Raw genomic sequence first — 20393 nt, 5'->3', positions numbered from 1 at the left:
TTTTTAGGATCTTTTCGGTTCTACGAGCTACCTTCAGATAGTTTGAACTTTTGTTTGATTTTGCTACAACGTATCTTGATTTATTGAAAAATGTGATATTAATGAATATGTCGGACAGTCATATTCTTTCTCGTAGATTAGGTGAATTAAATGGAAACATCTCAATCTTTGAACATACAGAAGGACGTGCAAAATACAGTATCTGTATTAGGTTGAAGATAATTAAATTATATTAATAAGTAAATGATCAATTTTCATCAGCAAATATGTTTTGCCCAGGAATTTGATAAAGTTAAAAGGCATAATATACACTACTTTTGATTCATTAAATACTGAACACGAATTGATATCAGGCTTTTGAATTTATTAGGTGATCCTCATTAAACTAATTGGATTTCACCAACTCTGGCCATATCGCTATATTGCAATTTACTGCCATTAATGACATGGGTTGGAAATGAAGGCACTGTATATCGGTGGTCGCCTCAAGTTCGTTAGGGAAAATATCTTATCTATATCCTCCCTCGGATTCAAACCCGGGACCGTGACAGCAACCTTCACGATGGTAGACGAGCATCTTACCTAACGCCACTCGGGCGCAGGAATATAGACAAGACACCAACATTCAAAAAGCTGGTGTCCCTCGACTTTTACGGCATGCTGGCGAATGCCGGGGGATACGGTAATTGCTTTTTATGAACACCTTGAAAATGATTCTTCAAGTTCTCCCGTAGTCCATCAATAAAAGCTTCGCACAGAAAACCAACATCAGTTAGTTGTCCTTTATAAAAAAAATATTTTATTGAAAAAAACTGATCACTCAATCGAATGACAATATAAATGTAAATTGTATATTTCTTTTATTCTGTTTTCTCACGAGTAGTTGTGCAAAATGTCGTTATTAGTCAAAACAAGTCTTTTTAATCTTAAACATTCGCGACACCTTTGGAACTGAGATCAGGGTAACCATGAGAAATTTCGAAACGCAGCATTCATTCTCTTGGTATTGCTCTCTTACCAAAATACTAAAACTCTCTTCTTTTATAGAAACCACTTTTTTTATGGCAGGTTTTTTTCTTGAGTCATGATGTGTGTGTCTTAAATAAGCTCCCTTTATACATATATTTTTTTTATTCTTGAACCCCTAAAATACGTTAAAACACTTGCCGCAAAGAACCGAAATATATAAGATTCTTGATAGCCAGCATCACTTCAAATGTGTGGAACCAATTTTTTTGTGATGTCGGAAAATAAACCACAAATCATTAGAAATTCGTTTAAATAACAAGAAGTTTGCAATTTTAGATATTACAGTACGAAGACGTTTCTATGTTGAGGAACACGAGCTGCCCATAAAAGTCGAAGTGAGCAACAGGATAACCCATCAGCTGGTATCACATATATTTGGAATTCTTATAAATGAAGAGATCGGTTACCCTTACGTTCAGTTTGTGAATCCGGATGTCGATAAAGGATTAGCTGTTGAAAATGCTACGGGATCATTGCAGAGGATTTCCAACTGCATCGATCCCAAGTTCGTATTCATTACTTTTTTCCTCAGTTCTTTTAAAAAATTTAAATTTAAATTTTTAAAATTTTTAATTAAAACATTTTGAATTGGGATCAATTTTTTTTCAGCACGTGCCATCCAATCGCTATATCTACAGGACCAGAAGTCATGATTAACCTAGAGGTTTGGTTGCATCCTGGGTTTCGGTTAGAGGCATGGACAAACACTCAGCAAGTTGAAAATGCTGGCTCTTTAGGGCCTATAGGGAGGTATGTTCTTTATTAGGCCGGTATTACACTATAAACGTTTAATAAAAATTCTTTTATAAAACTTGAAAAATGTAATCAATAAGTACATCTGTTACATTAGAGCGAACTTAACTGATCCGCCTATTGGTTGCATTTTTCAAGTTTTATGAACGAACTTTTATCCAAATTTTATAGTGTAATGCCGGCCTTAAATATGATTTTCAGTTTATGAAATGATCGTGTCTAACCGAAGAATAGGCCAGTGTTTCTCAAAGTATGCGTCCAATCTCCTAGAAGCGTCACCAACATTCATCAAGACCATCTAGAGATATTGATTTGTGTACCTACTTATGCTTTGAAGTAGTTCTTTTATATGAAAAAATATCTATCAAACTGAGAGATAGAAAGCTTTTTCTGGATCACCATTTGATCATTTTTGTAGCACCACGGTCATTTTCTGCACACGAGGGCTAATTAGACCGGGACCTACAATTTATTACCTATTCCGAACGGAAGCCTTTTTCATACTCACCGAGAGGTTGGTTCACTAACCCTTCGATGTGGGATTCCCTGTAGTAGCAATATTTTTTTGTGGCCATGTCGCCGTTTCTGTTGTACCCGTGTCAGGAAAGTTTCTAACAAGGACAAATCGGGTATCGAACTCCCGACACCTCTAAACATCCCTTGGTAGTTTAGGCGAGTATGTTATCGACCTGGGCTACCGCGCCCGGCTTTTTCTAGATAGATGACTTTTCTTTCCGAGTTCGACTCGGCAATATCTATCAAATTATCCCGGGGAGCCGTAGGTAAACCATAAATTGGGCAAGGGAGCCGTGGGTGACAAATGTTTGAGAACCACTGGAATAGGCTAATTGATAATTTTATTGTAATTACTTTCATACTAATTCATTTGTATATTCGATAGGAGTGGATGGCTTGTACCTGATCATGCCATCAAAGAAATGTTGACGAAAGGAGTAGTTTTAGATAACTGGAGAACTTTTAGGAACCGGAACGTGACTAAATTATTTGACATGAATGGAGACAAGATGTTAGTAACACTCAATCCAAATACAAATTCTGCATACTGTACATACAAGGAATGCGGCACTGATGGCATATACAGACCAAAACAATGTCAGTCTGGTAATGTTCAATGTGCTACACTCCTGGCTGACTACCCAGGTGAATGCCTAGAATAAAACGTTTTCTTTATGACGTAAAATCGTTCTTTCTTAAAAAATAAATAGAACTAACCATACCTTTCCACTCTTCCCCTTTTTAACAGAGACGACTTTCTTCTGGTTGACGCATTTGATCAATAAACTGAATTTGTACGTGAATGTGGCTTGGATTGGTGACGGTCTTTTCCAAACTGTACTCAAAAGAACCAGCTCGAAAAACTATACTATATTTTTCCATCATAAACCAAGTTTTTTGAGTAGTCTCAGTGACTACAGCTTCGTAGCTTTTCCTCAGTGTGAAGACGATGCCAATTCCCTTTGCAACTCCGGTGTCTATCAGCTGCAAAAAGTGAGCAAATTTAATTCTATTTTTCCAGTAAAAAATTAACTGTGAAGTGTATGAAGTTCATTAACGACCGAATGAACTCATATCTTCAAAACTTTGGTTATTACAGAATGTTTATTTCTCTTATCGCGTCTCGTTAATGTTTTAACCCTCTTCACTTAAAGTGTTTTTATAACAAATTTGAACGATCTGTATTTGAAGTATTGGCGATAAATCTAAAAAACTGGTTTCCTTGTTTTCTTGTTAGAAATAGAAGTAGCAAAAAATATAAGTGTAGTAGATTTCTCTTTCGCAATTTTTGAGCAGAAAAATCGGTCACGCGTAAAAAATATGTACTCAGCTCTACACAGAGAAAGACGATGGATGGAAAAGAATGCTGAGGTGCACTGGGAGGAGAAAAACCAAATTCCGTTCATAGGGTTACAAAAAAAATCGTGATGAGAAAAGAGGTAAAAAAACGGAGTGAATTTCTCTTCCATTTTCTTTCCGTTGGGCCGAGATATATCGTCCCTGATCGTTAAAGGGTTAATCTCACAACTCATGACATAGCATGTACCGAAATGAATGGCACTAATGAATTCGAAATGGCCGAATGAATTTGGTACATGCAATGTCATGCGTTAGGTGAGATTAAGCGAATAAATTTCTTATACTTAATTGGCAAAAGATAATTTCGAGTGACTGCTTGGTAAAAGGATAATTCCACATTAATAGTGCATTGTCATAAACTAGTCCACCAAATTGTTTATCTACCATCGAGAGAGCCTTTCTTTGAGATCATAGACAGGCGAGTTAACCTACGTAGGCATCGCTTCCAAATAAGAATACCAACGGCTAGAAGGGATTGCTTTTTCCACGGATATAGATGCCGTGTGGCAAGAATATGGAACAGTCTTCCATCAGAACTTGTATGTGCCTCCTACGCAAGATTTGCTTCCGCTATTGGGGATTTCGACCTGACTCCGTATGCGAAGTGCTTCCCGTTCTGACTATTATTATTTTTTTCTTTTCTTCCAGTATAAGTGCATTTCATGCCTTCTGGGGTTATTGTAAATAAATAAAATATGCAACACGGAATAAATTCAGTTGCCTGTATTTATTGTAGCTCTTTTGTATAGAAATTTTCTTACCGCTTTTGTGTTATTTATTGCATACACTACAAAATAAGTTTGTATTATATGTGTATAAACTTTAGACATATATATATACATTTTTTTTCACGCAGTTAGCTTGGTCCAAAATCAAAACAAATGCTCCTCTTGTATATCGCTTATTAAGATCAATGTCTTTCTCGTACAAAGCAACTAATGAACTTTTGGAACTGTACAACTATGGAAAGACCAGAGGTCGCAACATAGAGCAAATAGCGTGTGCTTGGGTTATAGACCACGCATTTTATTGGGGTGAATGGATACCCGATGGTTCAGAAGAGAAAATACCTCTCTACATTGGAGGAATATTTCCATTTAGCGGCGTGTACTGGAGACAGAGTGGTGTAGTAACAGGTGAGCTCACAACCAATATTAATTACAGTACCAACGATTTTTATTCTCTGAAAAATAAATTATTCCCATCAATTTTATTGCTAAGAATATGCAATAAAATTTGAATTTTTCTAAAAATTAAAAAAAAAAATTATATATATATATATATATATAAATAATAATAATTTCGAAATTCTTATTCGTGTTTATTTCAGCTGCGCATATGGCAGTCAATGCTATAAATGCGAATAATTCGTTGCTTGCCGATTACAAACTGGTATTACTACAGCAAGATGGGAGATGTGTTGCTGACCAAGTGATGAAGAGCTTCATAAATTACATCACTAATACAACGTACCCGACCCTAGTCGGAATTTTAGGTGAGCTCATTCTGATGAACCAGCGTTTGTCAAAGGTAGATCACATATCGCACTCGTACCATGTGTGTAGGTTAGAATTTTTACATTGATTTATAACAATCGTGAATAGTTTGTCATGGGATTGTTATATGATTGAGGAATTTACACATCAGTTATATGAAAGTATTTCGATGATCTGATAATTGTGTTTGTCTTTGCTTGAGGGCTGTTGAATATGCTCCTGTTTTCTCAATATCGTTTCCCTAATTAATCAGTTATTAATATCTCGATGAAAAACCAACTTTATCTTCAAATATTAATGTAGGACCAGCATGTTCTGACACAGTCGAGCCTATAGCTGGAGTAGCGAAGCATTTCAACACGATCATAATGAGCTATAGCGCTGAGGGATCGCTTTTTACAGACCGAGAGAAATATCCGTATTTTTTTCGGACTATTCCAGAGAACCACCAATTTCGGTAAGAAAATCCCATATTTTTTTCCGCTTATAATTTAATTAGATTGAGATTTTCATAAGGAAATACTGATTTTATCTAAATACCGTAAGACTATAGGCGCATGGGCGAAGATAGACTTGAAAGGCTGGAGGGGGAGGACGAAGATGTTAATTCATATATATATACTGTTACGAAAATTATGTAAATAGTTCTTATTTATCATTTACGTCATTTTTCGCCTGTAAATAGTCAACGCATTTCTCTTTAAATCTCGCCAAATTAATGACAAACTTGGCAACGTCATGATACCAGAGAAAAGAAGGATCTCGTGAGAATATGGAAGAATGTTCTCGAAACATTTCCTAGCCTGCATAAGTTCCGCCAGAGGGACTGATGGGACGACAAATTGAGTTAAGCCGGGTTTTCCTAGGATCAGGTTTTTTATGGTGCGCGCAGCGTGAAAACGTTGGTTGGTCAAAAAACCCGAATTTCAGATTTTTAACCAATCAGCGTTTTCGCGCTGCACCCGGCGCTAAAATTCTACTTTTAGGAAAACCTAAGACGCCTTCATATATTAAGGGGTTCTAGGAAAACCCGGTTTTAAGGGAGAAGAGCTCTCTTGCGTGAGTATGAGAAACCTTGTGTCAGAGGCTCTCTGTTTAGCGTGTTGTCAAATCGCTGCTTGTAAATAGCTGTTCTGTAAAATTAATCTGTTATCCTTCAGAGTGCTTCGTGCTTTGCCATCTCGAATGCTTCTGAGACATTATCCGGAACAGTACATAATATAAGTTGGCTCCGTCATTGATGCTCGAGGGGAGCGTATTTCCGCCCTTGTCCAGCATGCTGTGTATTTGTATGTGTGTTGTATTTGTATTTCTATGACGCCATTTAGACGAGAATATCGGAGTAGTGGATGGTACTGGACGCGACCGGAAGAATTTTGACTCTGCTTCTATTCTCCTCACTATTCCAGTACCTAGAATTTCGCAATAACCGAAATATTTCTTTATATTCTTGTGAAGAAATAGATATAAGATTAACTAGATTGCGCGTCCTATTGTCCGGTCCCCCTGGGAACTTGATAATTTTTTCCGTTTTTGAAGCATGCACCCCCCCCCCTCGTGACGAGTAAATAACCAGACCATGGTATCCATAAGTTGGCGCACTATCTTAGTACTTGGTGACACATTCCTTGTAATGAGTGAAGAAAATTTAGATTCGTGTTATTCGTGACTTTGTTTAAAAGCGGAAATAAAGCGCATTTTAATATACAAGAGCAATAAGTATACGGTATCTAACTTTCAAAGATGAAATTCCTAATCAAAATTAGTGCAGTAATTCTATTAGTAATATAATTTTTTCCGTGGTTCATAATACACGGACATACCGTGTATTATGAACCTTTGGAAAGGACACAATTAATTTTTCTTATTAGAAATTTTGAGTTACCACCTTTCAAAATGCATTTAAAATTAATAGAGAAATTTATTAAAATATCACAGGGGTTTTTTCGCTATTTCAAATTTCTTAATCGAAATATTAATTCCTTTTCTCTAATTTTTGATTGGATTGGAGGGGGCACGAGCCTCCGATGACTCCCCATCCCTCACGTACGCCTCTGGGCCCTAGGCCAGATTTTTCACTAGATCCGGTTTTATGATTGTAAGTGAGAAAATTTGAGTGTTTTATGATTTTTGTTCCGGGCTCCCGAATTGGAGCAGCCCTGCGGGCCATGGCCAGAACGCCAAGAAAAAAAATGGGTTAGCCACGGATAAATTTTTGCCATAAGAGCTGAAAATTTTTTCATGGACTCAGAATAAACACTCCTGACAAACTGTCAAAATCTCGCCAACTTTGCACGCCAAACATATTTATCATTCGAAGAGACAAAATTATTAATTTCAAAAATGTTAATTGTTATATACTCAATATACAATGACAATAAACATTCTTATTTATCTAAATAATGTATTTTAACTCGTAACAAAGCAAAAAAAAGCTTCATCTGAAACGAAATTGTGCGCCAATCCTCAATCGGTGGGGCACTTCGCGGAACAAAATATCCAATTAATAAATATTAATACCAAAAGGAAAAGGAAATTTAACTCGCCTGTGAAAGGTAATCTTGCCATCTTTTAATAAATGATACAATGCAATCAAAAGCACAGCAGGATTTTGGCATATCGAGCGATTTCTTAAACACTCACGGTGTCCACCCACGTAGTGGCCATTGTGAAAGTACCCCCTCGTCATATGGTTAGGTGTAGGGAGCAAAAAGCAACCCTGCATGCGCGATCTCTATAGCTATATTAAGGGCCTTATATCTGCGTGAGGGTGCTGGACTGAAAACTGCGTCGTTTTTCTTTTGTGTTTTATGCTTAGTACTTTCAGTAGTGAGGAAGAACGGGTCAACTAATCTGTTCAGTCTCTTGGTTTCCGAGACACTGGAGATCGATTTGAGTCAAAGCTGCATTAAGAGCGGCTTTGATCTTTCAAGCGGCTTTGATTTGAGTATTCTCGTATGAGAAGGCCTTAACGTTTACCCACAGAATATTTACCTGAGATCTATAATGCCAGTAATTTAGAAGATTGTTTTCAATCTTTACAGTGTTCTAGAGTAGGTGTCTCCAACGTATTAATAAAAGTGCGGTACCCTTCATGGTTGCGAGACTTCCACGGAACCCGGACACAGAAATGAATATTTCTCATGTATATTTTTATTGCAATTAAAATTATCTAGAACATTGATTTTTAACCCTTTATGCTTGAAGCACCTCCTTGAAATTCGGTAGGGGCTTGCGTATCTCCAGAAATGCGTAAGAGGCGTGCGTTCCGCACTATTTAGAAATGTGCATGAAAGCGCGCGTATCCATTGAAATATATAAAAGGCTTGTTTACTACAACTAATGCCTAAGTGGTGGCGTCGTTGAGTACCCTTAAATTTGCGTAGAAGGCGTACGCATTCCTAGAAATGCATAGACTCGGTTACTCCAGAATATGCGTATGAAACTTAACTTCCAAGAAAGCGTAGTGGGCTCTCGTATCCCTTGAAATTTGTAAGAGGCCTCCTTACCACTAAAAATGTGTGGTAGGTGTGAGTACGCCTGGAAATATGGAAGCCAGTGGTACTATCTTATATTATACCATAACTATGATACTTTTACGTAACTATTTTTCCTCACATTATACATTATTTTCCACGCCCGCTATGTACCCCCTGGGTACGCGTACCACAGGTTTGGAACCATTGTTCAAAAAAAGCAATGAAATTTAAAAATATACAGTACACGATTCACATTTCACTTATGATTTTATATGCAAGAATATATAAACAGGGTGTTTCCGAACATGGGGCAAACTTTAAAAAGTGGCGGACAATACCGAATACATAGTGTAAAAATAAAGGCACTAGAGGGCACTTAAAAGTGAGGTCAAGCTATTTTACCAGCTCACCTAATCCATCGGCGAGTAAGCTCGCTCTAGCGTCTTTATGCTTCGTTTTTCGGCCACACATTTCATGACTAAGAAGTTTCGTTGTGACCTACCGATTTTGAAACACTCTGTATAGCTCACTGTTCATTTTCATGAGAAAGTACAGCTGAATGAACTTTTGAGTGTTTACAAGTCGTTGATATAATGATTTCTTGTTTGTATTTTTTCGACTTTTTAACCGTAAACACCTTGATTTGGCAGTAGCCATCGACAAACATACTCACAACACCGTTTCTTTTTAGGAATGTTTACTTGAAACTATTCAAAAAACTGAATTGGAATCGCGTGGCAGCGCTGACTGAAGATGGGCAGAAGTATCCCGAGTACATATCCCATTTGCAAGATCTCCTTAGAAATAACGGTATGGATTTTATTGCCAATCGCAAATTTCCTAGGGAGAGGATTTCACAGGATATGAAACCTTACTTACAGGAATTGAAAGACAGTAAAGCTCGAATCATCATTGGCGATTTTTATGACTACGCTGCACGAGCAGTCATGTGCGCCGCGTATCAAATGGTAACTAAAATATTTTTCTTTTGAAATTTGAATTATATTTGGGTCGTATTTAGCGAACTTCTATTATGTGGGATCAAATGAAAAGGCGGTGAGGGCTGCAGAAAAAAATACATAGCACATTTTATAAAAGCCAAATATGGTGTTTGACACAGTGCAATGTGGCATTATGTGCAAATTACATTAGTATGACGTAACGTGTTAGGGGAGAGTTCTCTTGATAAGAAGCAGTACAATTAATCTGAACATCGAGTTCATTCTCGCAGCTTCAGTCTGGTCATTATCCTTCGATGACCAAGTAGCTCAATCAGCATCAATAATTGGTCATCTTCGTCGCTACTGATTGAGCATTTTGGACACAGAGCCATCGTCCGCACAGTCGGGCGTACGGTAAGAGTGCAATACCTGTACAAAGAACAAACATTTAGGAATGTTTACTAGGGGCGTTGCGTCTTGTATGATAATGCATGCTCATATGTTCCATCGAAGAACTACACTAAATTATGCTGGAAAGCACAATCCCTCCTCCATATATACAATCTGGACCTGTGACTTTGAAATGTTCCCAGAACGCCGATTAAAAAGAATTGGTGTCCCTCACAGGACTGCCTCCTTTGAGAAGAACATATGCCAACTTGTCAAAAAAATGGGTTCTCTGCCTGTAGGTCTAAAGAATATTAGTCCTTCTGAGGTATATAAACATAGAGATGTGTCCGGTTTTACTGCCTGTAGGTCTAAAGTACATAGTTACTTCTGACCGGTATTTGTATTAATTTCATCCTTAGGGACTCTCGTCATATTTTCATTTGATCAATTCTGATATTTGAATTGTTTTGCATAAGAAAATTTTTATCTGGATTCCTTCACCCTTTTTGGTTAGTTTATTGTAACGTTTCTTTTCAACGAATTTTTAGATGGAACGAAGCAACTTCATTGTGTTGATCTACTGTTATTAATTAGCTGATTAAATTTAAAATTATCATTTCGCGTAATATTGAAATCGTCTGGCTTTTACTCGTTTTTACTGTTATAATCAATATTGAGTAATATTCTAGGGAATGACCTCTGCCCAAGGTTATCAGTGGTTTCTGCCCTTATGGTTCACTTCAGACTGGTTTGATACAGATCTTCATAATAGCATGGGAAACCATTCATACGAGCACGTTTCTTGCACAACAGAACAGATGATAGATGCTATTAATGGACACCTGAGTCTTGCATATAAATTCTACGCAGATCCAGATGTTATAATGCAGGAAGGTAAGACGGTGCAAGAATGGAGGAAAGATTATAAAGGAAGGACCGGGCATAAAGTAAGAAAACTACTAAACGTACAGAAATAACACAGTACTGTATGATATATTCCTGCATTTGTGAATCTACTGATATATTAAAATTTTATGTAGAATACAGAAGAGAGTCGATACGGTGGGTACGCTTACGATGCTGTTTGGGTCTACGCATTAGCTCTAGACGCTCTATTCAAAGAGAACACTTCGTTTGCTGCCACAATTCACTCCGATAAAACATCCAGGTAAATTTAATTTTAGAAAATCAATAGCTAATAATAGAGCCTCGGACTTCGTTGCCATTTCGAATGACACAATGCAAAATTTCTGCAGATTACGGTAGAGATCAGAGACGAGAATTTTGATAATGAATATAATTAGTATTTTATGAATTATATTAGTATTTTTTAGTCACTGAAACATAGCGTCATTTTCCCACCTGTTGCACATCAAAATGCTCGTCTCGATTATCTACTGTTAGAATGTGTAGAAATTTTACGCTACGTACCCACTGGGATATCCTACAGCAGGGGTTCTCAACCGGGCCTACGTGTGCACCTCCCAGGGTTTCCGCGGTGACTCGAGGAAAATAATATAAATCGGTAAATTTGACAGATAAATAAAAAGAGGCCTACAAGGTTCTGCCATAAAAAATTATGTACAAAAAGGGCTTGAGTCAAACGGCTCCGACATAGAAATTATATACTGGATAGGGCTCCGCGAGTCAAAGGTTGAGAACCGCTGCTCTACAGTATCCCTTACCACGAATAACAAAAAAAGTTCGATTAATGAAATTCCCTTTCGATTTGTTACGCCATTGCTGTTCAGTACTAACACTTTAAAGCAGGCGATTTGCAGCTGTAATGGTAGGTTTTTATCGTTTCTTTTAGGCGCAACACTGCAACCCATTCTTTCCCCCATCAGTAGTAGACCAAGAGAAGGAAAAACTAATTTGAACACCATTTCGTTAACCCTGTTTTAAAAATGTGACAAAGGATTCCCCACTCGGCAACTTTCTGCAGCTGAAGAGCCACTTTTAAATTCCAGTCAGACGAGGTTGGACTGAGATCCATACCCCCGATTCGATGTTTTAACTACACTCATGTCCATAAATTAAGGATAATTCAGAATCACACGGAAAACGAAATCTAAAGTAAAAATTTCACCTGTAGAATTTTCACACACATCTGCAAGAATGATATGCAAATTTCAGGAAGCCACCAGATGATGCCGATAGTACGTATTGTTTCTGAACCTTTATTTGCCGGAGCTGGCATTATCCTTAATTTATGGACATGAGTGTATAAGCTTGGTTGATGAAGTTTTTGAAATGACCTTTTGAAAAAAATAAGTTACAAATAAATGATGCAAAGTTTTTAATTTTTCCAACGATTGTACTTGTGGTACAACATTGTTGATTCTAATTCACAGGAGGTTCGCCCAATATTTGAAAGAGGTCAACTTCACGGGAGTTTCTGGGCCTTTGAAATTCGTTAATTCGAGCCGTCTGTCTGAAGTAGTCATTTGGCAGTGGTTGAAGAACACAACACACACCGTTGGTAGATATCTACCGTACTCTCAGACAGATGGTGAACTGGAACTAAATGAAACGAGCATCGTCTGGCTAACTCCAGGAGGTTTGAAACCTCGTGACGGAAGTGAAAGTACGTTCTTATTCGTTTCAACAAGCACCAATTTTCCGAATTTATTGTTTTCAAATCCCGAATCTCTTGACGATTACATTTTTTTTCTCCACAGGTGCATCTACTTGCATTTTTGAGCGGTTAAAACAACGTCTCGGTGTTACCTGTGAAATGGCAATCGGCATCGTAAATATTATTGCCGCATCTCTATTAATTATTTTCACGCTGTTTGGTATAGCTGCATTTAAGCGCAGGTAAGGTATGAGAGAAAATACTGTATATACAGTGTATGTCATTGAAAATTTAATTAAAACAAAACCTTAGAAAAAAATTGGCATTTATTAACGTTATGTTATAAATTAAAATATAATATCCCTCAAATTAATATCCCAAAAAGGAGTCATTTCAATTAAGTGCCACGTCCGTCACCGTTGCTCGACTACTACTTCTACGTTACCTTGCAACTCGTAATCATCCCTCTTGGGAATTTCGAACAAATTGGTACATGGGGCCGTATGTGGTCAGTTTCGAAGGCTACCGCCACAAAAAACAAAAAGCTGCTCTGAATCGGATTTTATTTTAACAAAGATCTCAAACTTTCAGCAACCCTAGCTGCCATTCATCAGTGGCATTTTAACCCTAGTCCGTGAGGCTATCGTTGGAGCAACAATCGTGCGAATAGTCGGGGTAAAGCTTAAGTCTACTAGACACTACTACTACTTATACGTACATGCGCTTCGTAAACATTTCTTGGCGGAATTTCTGACGAATTGTACCTGCCAGAATGTGTTTTCCGAGTGTTTGTGGTCATAACGTATGTTGTCGGAGTTACGCTTGCTTTAGTGGTGTTGCCTTTTGGCTTCCATATTTTGAAGTGAAACTTCGTAGATACAAGCCTGAAGCATATCCCAGTGACGTCACAGTCTAGGTACAACCACGAACTCGCTGCGCTTTACTCAAGCATTTAAAACTTGCAAATGATATGTATGTCTCTATCTAGGAGGTTTTTAATGACTCTCAATTCATATTAATCGCTATGTAGATGCATATCAATAACCTCGGCTTGACGCTCCTAAAGTTTGACTACGATTCTTTGATCCGTGAGACACGCTTTTAGCACCATTGTTTTAATCTCCAGTTAGAGAGATAATAGAAGAATGAGTGGGCAATCGTTGGAATGTAAGCAACAATGTATCGTCAGTTATCTATTGTATAATCTATTTATCTTTATCTGGGTTATAACTGAGCTATAGGGAAATCAGGCCTTAGTACGACGACGATTTCTGATTTACTTAACCCTTTGCTATCTAGAGCTTTTTCAGTTCTTCATTGGTGCTTTATAGTTCGTACTTTCTAAAAGCTCTTCCCCCCACCCCCGCAATGACGATTACAGGAAGGCCCCTAGATGTTAGCTTTTGTGTTTTATAAGATTTTTTACTTGTGTATAAGCTTTCCAAAAAAAAAACAATTATAATCGAGGGGCCGTTATAACCATGAAGTATCGTTTTTTTTCATGTTGATTCCACTTCCACATAAGACCGCAAAGGGTTAAGAACAAAAACATTTCACTCCTGCACGCTTAAATATTTGTTAAATTTTTGTAAGATGAAACTAATCGATTGCATCAATTATTGTGCTTTAATGATTACAGGTACGATATTCGAATAAAGAAAACAGAAGCTAGAATGCGTGAACTTGGTATAATGGCATCTAACAGTCTTGGTAATATGGATGAATGGGAAATGCCAAGAAATCAAATAGTTATCAATCGGAAACTTGGAGAAGGGGCTTTCGGAACAGTTTTCGGTGGTGAAGCGTTCATTCAAAATAAAGGGTGGGTCGCTGTAGCGGTCAAGACACTCAAAGTTGACGCGAAACCTGCTGAAAAGGTAAACTAGAATTACTCGATAAAAACTAAAATGTTCAATTACAAGATGTATATCTTAAATTTTATACTATTGCTCCCATAATAAACTCTTGATACAATACAGTAGATGAATAAAAAACTGTACCTCTTTAACGGCTCATTTCTGAAGTCTAGCGTATTTGCGAAGTTGCCAGCAACTGGTCAATCACAAGATGGCCAGGGCCCTAAGTCTGAGCAATGTGCGAAGTGACCGACCACATTGCGAAGACGCTAGACTCTGACCTGTAAGATATCGATCAGATATTTTTACAATTAAATAAGGATTCTCAAATGGTTTTCTTTTCCAGCTTGACTTTTTGGGTGAAGCAGAGGTTATGAAGAAATTCAACCATGCGAATATAGTGAAACTGATTGGAGTGTGTACTATGGGGGAGCCTGTATATAATGTTATGGAATTCATGCTTTATGGTAAAGATGCTTTATTGATAAATGTTCCGACTGATTTTCAATATTTTTGTTAGTGATGAATAACTTAACATACAATACATCCTACTGATTGATATCTTATTAAAACTTTTTCATTCAAACTACATTTAATATGAAATTAACTTATGAACCTATCATATTTTCATACGGTTAAAATTTATTTGTATTATCTATACGTAATTCTGAACGTTTACTTTGTTTCAGAGCATTGTATGCGCTTTATATTGCCCTCTACGAGCAATGCTGAATTATTTTAAAAACAGATTAAAGTGTATTCAAAGAGTATTGATGTAGGAATGGTATCCCAGGCGATAAAAATATCGGCATATTATGCTAAAAAACGTTCCGACGTTTGTGAGTTTAAAACAAGACTGCACTCAGTCCTTATCAATGTTTCCTGATCATTAGTATTATTAAGTTTCACACACAGATTTCTGCAGATCCTAATAGATATCATCAAGACGAGCATTTTTATATGAAAAATGGGAAGTCTCTTGGTAGAACGTCATAGTCTATGGATTTTTATTATAGTCGTAATTAGTGACACTATATTCAGAGACTCCATGTTACCTATTTGCATTTTAGCATTTCGATTATCTCTATCGGAATCTGCAGAAATCTGACGCTGCGTACCCACTGGGACAACCTATTCCCGCTATCGAGAATGACAGTGGGGCGATTTATCTGCAGGGTGTCCCAGTACCAGGTTTACAAACTTCCAGGAGGGTAGGATCAACACCATCTATAGCAGGCCTCCGCGCGAAGCTCGTGACGTCACTGAAAGTCATCTCACCTATAGACATTGGATATACTACAAAAAAGGGTAAAGATTTCGCATGCGTCGGACTGCCATATCCGATGACTAGCGATGCACCAAGCGCCCAGAACCACCGCTCCCGTATAACGCCACCTAATGCGTCTGGAAAGCATTTCCGACCCTGCATTACATGCGATTCCGATTCCTCTGTATGCACCCTACTCCGCCTAGAAGTTTGTTAACCTGGTGCTGAGACACCCTGTATACTTATGTAAGAGATCATTTCTATTGGTATTTAACACAAAATAAGTATTTGTTATAAGTTATCGCTGCAGGAGCTAAGAATGTGATGTTGAATGTGTTATTTATTTTCAGGTGACCTAAAAACATATCTGCTTGGAAGAAGGAACTTGGTCACAGAAACAGATCGTGCAGAGAACGAAGAAGTGTCTGACAGAAGGCTGACAAACATGGCCTTAGACATTGCTCGTGGGCTCAGTTATTTGGCTAGCCTGAATTATGTCCACAGAGATCTCGCCTGCCGAAACTGTTTAGTAAACTCCTCGCGATCTGTGAAGATAGCCGATTTCGGAATGTGCAGGCCCATGTACGATTCCGACTATTATAGGTTTAGTAGAAGAGGTGAATATGCTTATAAGGATATATATATTCAGTTTAGTACCGCAGATACAAATCTCGTAGTTTTTAATCGATATGAATGAAATCGATGATCAGCTCGTAACAAGTGATTCAAGTTTTCCCGCTTATAACGTTTTTTCGTGATGGTTTTTTGAAAAACGTTATAAGCGGGATCCACTGTACACAAATTTGAATTCAGTGTGAAGCTATAAATTATAATCCGTTTAAAACATCAATATTACAAGTTCAATAAATACATTTTTTCTTAAATTTTGCGAGATTTTTAATTTTTGAAAATGTAATAGTATATAATATTTTTGTGAATTTTCTTCGACTTTTTCAAGGTATGCTTCCGGTTAGATGGATGGCACCAGAAAGCTTGGCAGATGGGCTTTACTCTCCAAAAACTGATGTCTGGAGCTATGGCGTTTTATTGTACGAGGTGGTTACTTTTGGCAGCTTTCCATACCAAGGTCTATCAAATAATCAAGTGTTTGAATTTGTGAAAAATTACAACACTTTGAATGTACCCAAAGGATGCAAACCAGCTTTGTGAGTGTCATGTTTCGATTATAAACTTATAACAGAATTATTTATATATTGAATGTGTTCCTCTAATATTATAAACGTATTGAAAATATGACTGCCGAAGCATCTAGAAATGTTGGTTTTATTATTCGTAATAGTAATTTTTTCCGTAATACTGAACCTATCATCCTCCTTCATAAATGTTTTGTCAAACCAACTTTGGAATATTGTAGTGTTGTTGGTAATTCTTTCTATGCATTTAATGTGTCAACAATAGAACGTATTCAAAACCGATTTCTACGCTTTGCTTATTTCAAAAATTTTCATATTTATGTATATAATGTCCGCTTTCTCTAACTGAAAGATCAACATCTCTCTCAGATCAACATTTCAATATGGTACATTAGAGATTCGAAAAAAAGACCGCAAAAGACTTCGCACAGCTTTCTATCGAAGTGCTCTCAAGAATGATTTTGATTCACCATTACATCCTGTCAATAAAAAAAGTACTTTTTATTGTCCACGTATAGAATACCTTAGAAAGCGTTGCTTATTGTATGTTCATTCAATATCGCACAAATAATATATTAAGAGATTCCTCCCTTTTTCATTTTTTCAATGTATGCTAATGTAGATTTTTAGTATGCATATACTGTACTGTATATGTACGTACATGTGTGTATGTTTAGTTTTTCTTTTTGGTCTTTTTATATTTGCATGTTCTGCGTGTTTGCATGTGTTTTTTTTTCTTTTTCTCGTTTCTGTTTCCCCCGTACATTACTTGATTTTGTTCATCACAGTAAATGGGCTAATGCCTGTTGTGAGTGACTAAATAAATTATCAGAGATTATCTCCCATTTTTTGAGAATTTCTTTTCCCCAGATCGTGCACTTTCCGCACCTGCTCAAATTCCAACCTGAATAATATTTTATTCGGTTATATCTTTTACTATTCAAGTATTGATTACAAAATTTGGCTAATTTTCATAAGAATATAATTTATAGACTTTTTTCCCTTTATAGGGAGGATTTGTTGAAGAGGTGCTGGTCTAGACTCCCGCAAGATAGACCACAAGCTGTCGAAATTGTAGAGCTCTTAGCAAGTGATTCAGAGCTTATATCTCCTTGTCTGGATATGCCTATTGCCAGTGTGGAAGCCGAGGATACAGAATCTCTGGAGATTTATATCAGTGATCGAAATAGAGTTCCTTCTGTTTCTTCGGCTTGGCTTAGCCGACGCCGAATAAACTCGTCAGATGGAGTAACCATCAACTTCGATGATTCGAATCTCCTCACTGTCAAAGATGTTAGCAACGTCACGGAAATAGAGATGAAAGCTCCGTTATCTAATGTCATAAAAAGTCACACGAACAACGTGAAACAGTTCGAAAAAAAAGAACAAAAACCTCACCATCAAATCATTGAAGTCTATTCGCATAGCACGCGACTGTGAAAATGTGACAAGAGGAATCTCAATTCCATAGCAATGTTTATTTTCCTGTGATAATCACGCAGCACGGCAAATCGTTTCGTCAAGAGGGGATGCCCACCTCATAATGTTTATATAGATTTATCCGTCTTCAAAATCTACATCGTTACGAGGATGTAATTTTCTATATTGCAACTAGTCAATAATAAATGAACAAAGTATCTAATTAAATATTAAATTTTGGGTACGATGTTTCAGAAAATTCGGTGGTCACATTATAAAGCCACACTTACATAGAAAATCTAATTCTAATTTTTTTCCTCTAAAAGTAACATAACATGTCATGCTCTACCAATATTTTCTCAAAAATAGTAATTATGTAAGAAACTTGAAGTAGACCAGATCAATAGGTGGTGCAATTGAACGTATTACATGTTCAATTTCATTTTGAGTGAAATTGTAAAAACAAGTGTTATTTGACAACACTTCAGAGCCACAATACGATCGTAAAGCAATGGATTTAGTAGAATGGGAGTAACAGCTTTGCTGAATTGCGTTCGATATTTTTATGAACATAAACTATTACTTTTGTTGTTTTTTTTAAATGCCATTAAGAGTTTTGTTTGCATTCGGGGGGAAAAGGTGGTTTTTTTCTCCAAAGATTCGACATTTTCCTAGCGTGTCGGTATTTATAATGAGACCTACCTGTGTTTTTAGCTGTATGGAAACTAATTTTTTTTATGTATGTTTGCGTATAATTTGTGTTTCTTTTCTCACTTGTCAAAGGTTTTGACCGAGTCTCTATTGCTAATACGTGTATGTACATAATGGGCTACTAATGATTATATTCAGACGTAGCTATTTCTGAAATCAATCATATCATTCTACTCCGAGTAAAATGTTTGCTTTCATGATTGACGTAACTTCTCGTTGCTGGAATATATGACAAAAAAAAAAAAAGATCTGAATGAAAACAAATGAGAAAATAATTTTACTATTAGTTCCAACACGTGAAAGTTTCTATTTTAAATTTGAATAGACGTTAAAATAATTACCAAATTGTATCTAAGGCACCCCAGGAATTATTAAACGAGAAATGAGACTTTAAACATTTTAATTAATAAAACACCTTTGTTATTGCTCATTTGTCAGTTACGATTGTTTTGTGCTTTTATGAATAGAATAAACATTATCAAAAAAAGTTTTTATTTTTTACGTCAATTTATTCAAAAGCAATAGTCAACCGATAAAACTTTTGAAAAACTTATACACAAATACACGGCATTTCGTTCAAAGCATTTTTAAGCGTATCGCTGCAATGGATACCAGGGAAGAGGCGAATTAAGGTCGGTTGAGGCTCCGGGTGCAGAAGAAAATATTGGGTCTATTATATATAACCAAACTTAGTGTCATGAGGAAAAAAAAGTGCGAAGTTGGAGTGCAGGTTGCACGCCTGCCATTAAATCCGCCTCTGGATCTTGGGGGGGGGGGGGGGGGTTGCCCCTCCCACTCGAGAAGTTATAGAAAATGACTCGTATATATGGATTCGCATGGTCTCCTGTATGGTCATTTTGCATCCCCTTCCCCGCGAAAAAAAATTCCGGCTACAACCTTTTACATATCACTATAGGACGAAAATTTCAAACTGTGAATTCAGTTCTGATTGCAAAGAGCGCCATTCACGTGTATCTATTACAGGGCCGTAACTAGATATTTCTTTCGGAGGATGACCAAACTAATTGTACATTAAACTTGACATTTTTTTAATCTTTCTGTCATTTTTTACATTTCGGAAGAGAACGAACCCACAGACATTCCCGCCCTGGTTACAGCTTTAAACTATTGGACATTGCGCATACTCATTTTACGATCTTAAATTAGTAGTATGAAATATACGGGTTGTGACTGAGCACTTGGTCGTAATGGCGCCATAGATTTGATTATAAGATGTACATGCTCAGAAATAAAATTATCTTGGTATTCAATATCTTTGGGGGGGGGGGAAGATTATCAATGGTCTGTTATGAAGCTAATTAAATGCATTTAGGTGTATGAGTGATATGTAGTTATGTTTTTATTATAACATATAAATCAAGTTGCTAATTGCTATCATAGGTTTCTATCGAAGAAATAAAAGCACTAACGTGAGAAATTAACCG

General features: G+C 36.8%; 1 protein-coding gene across 1 annotated transcript in view; it reads left to right on the top strand.

Annotated features, from left to right (window-relative positions):
- LOC149085517 (uncharacterized) overlaps positions 1-19428 on the top strand; it is a 54379-nt gene extending 34951 nt beyond the window's left edge. The window contains exons 3-19 of the mRNA XM_089233575.1: positions 1306-1534; positions 1639-1779; positions 2684-2943; positions 3047-3291; positions 4514-4793; positions 4988-5152; positions 5457-5610; positions 9324-9600; positions 10653-10910; positions 11004-11131; positions 12318-12550; positions 12645-12783; positions 14181-14418; positions 14744-14864; positions 16015-16281; positions 16623-16830; positions 17829-19428. Coding sequence (XP_089089701.1) covers positions 1306-1534; positions 1639-1779; positions 2684-2943; positions 3047-3291; positions 4514-4793; positions 4988-5152; positions 5457-5610; positions 9324-9600; positions 10653-10910; positions 11004-11131; positions 12318-12550; positions 12645-12783; positions 14181-14418; positions 14744-14864; positions 16015-16281; positions 16623-16830; positions 17829-18258 — 3773 coding nt within the window. The 3' untranslated portion in view covers positions 18259-19428. The remainder of the gene's footprint in view (positions 1-1305; positions 1535-1638; positions 1780-2683; positions 2944-3046; positions 3292-4513; positions 4794-4987; positions 5153-5456; positions 5611-9323; positions 9601-10652; positions 10911-11003; positions 11132-12317; positions 12551-12644; positions 12784-14180; positions 14419-14743; positions 14865-16014; positions 16282-16622; positions 16831-17828) is intronic.
- Positions 19429-20393: the final 965 nt, after the last annotated feature.

Source organism: Pholcus phalangioides, unplaced genomic scaffold (genome assembly GCF_987345545.1).
Source record: "Pholcus phalangioides strain wild (caught in Gottingen) unplaced genomic scaffold, Ppha-v1.0 ptg000007l_1, whole genome shotgun sequence".
Lineage (NCBI taxonomy): Eukaryota > Metazoa > Arthropoda > Arachnida > Araneae > Pholcidae > Pholcus > Pholcus phalangioides.
Note: the sequence above shows the minus strand (reverse complement) of the source record. Positions and strands in the feature narration are given on the sequence as shown.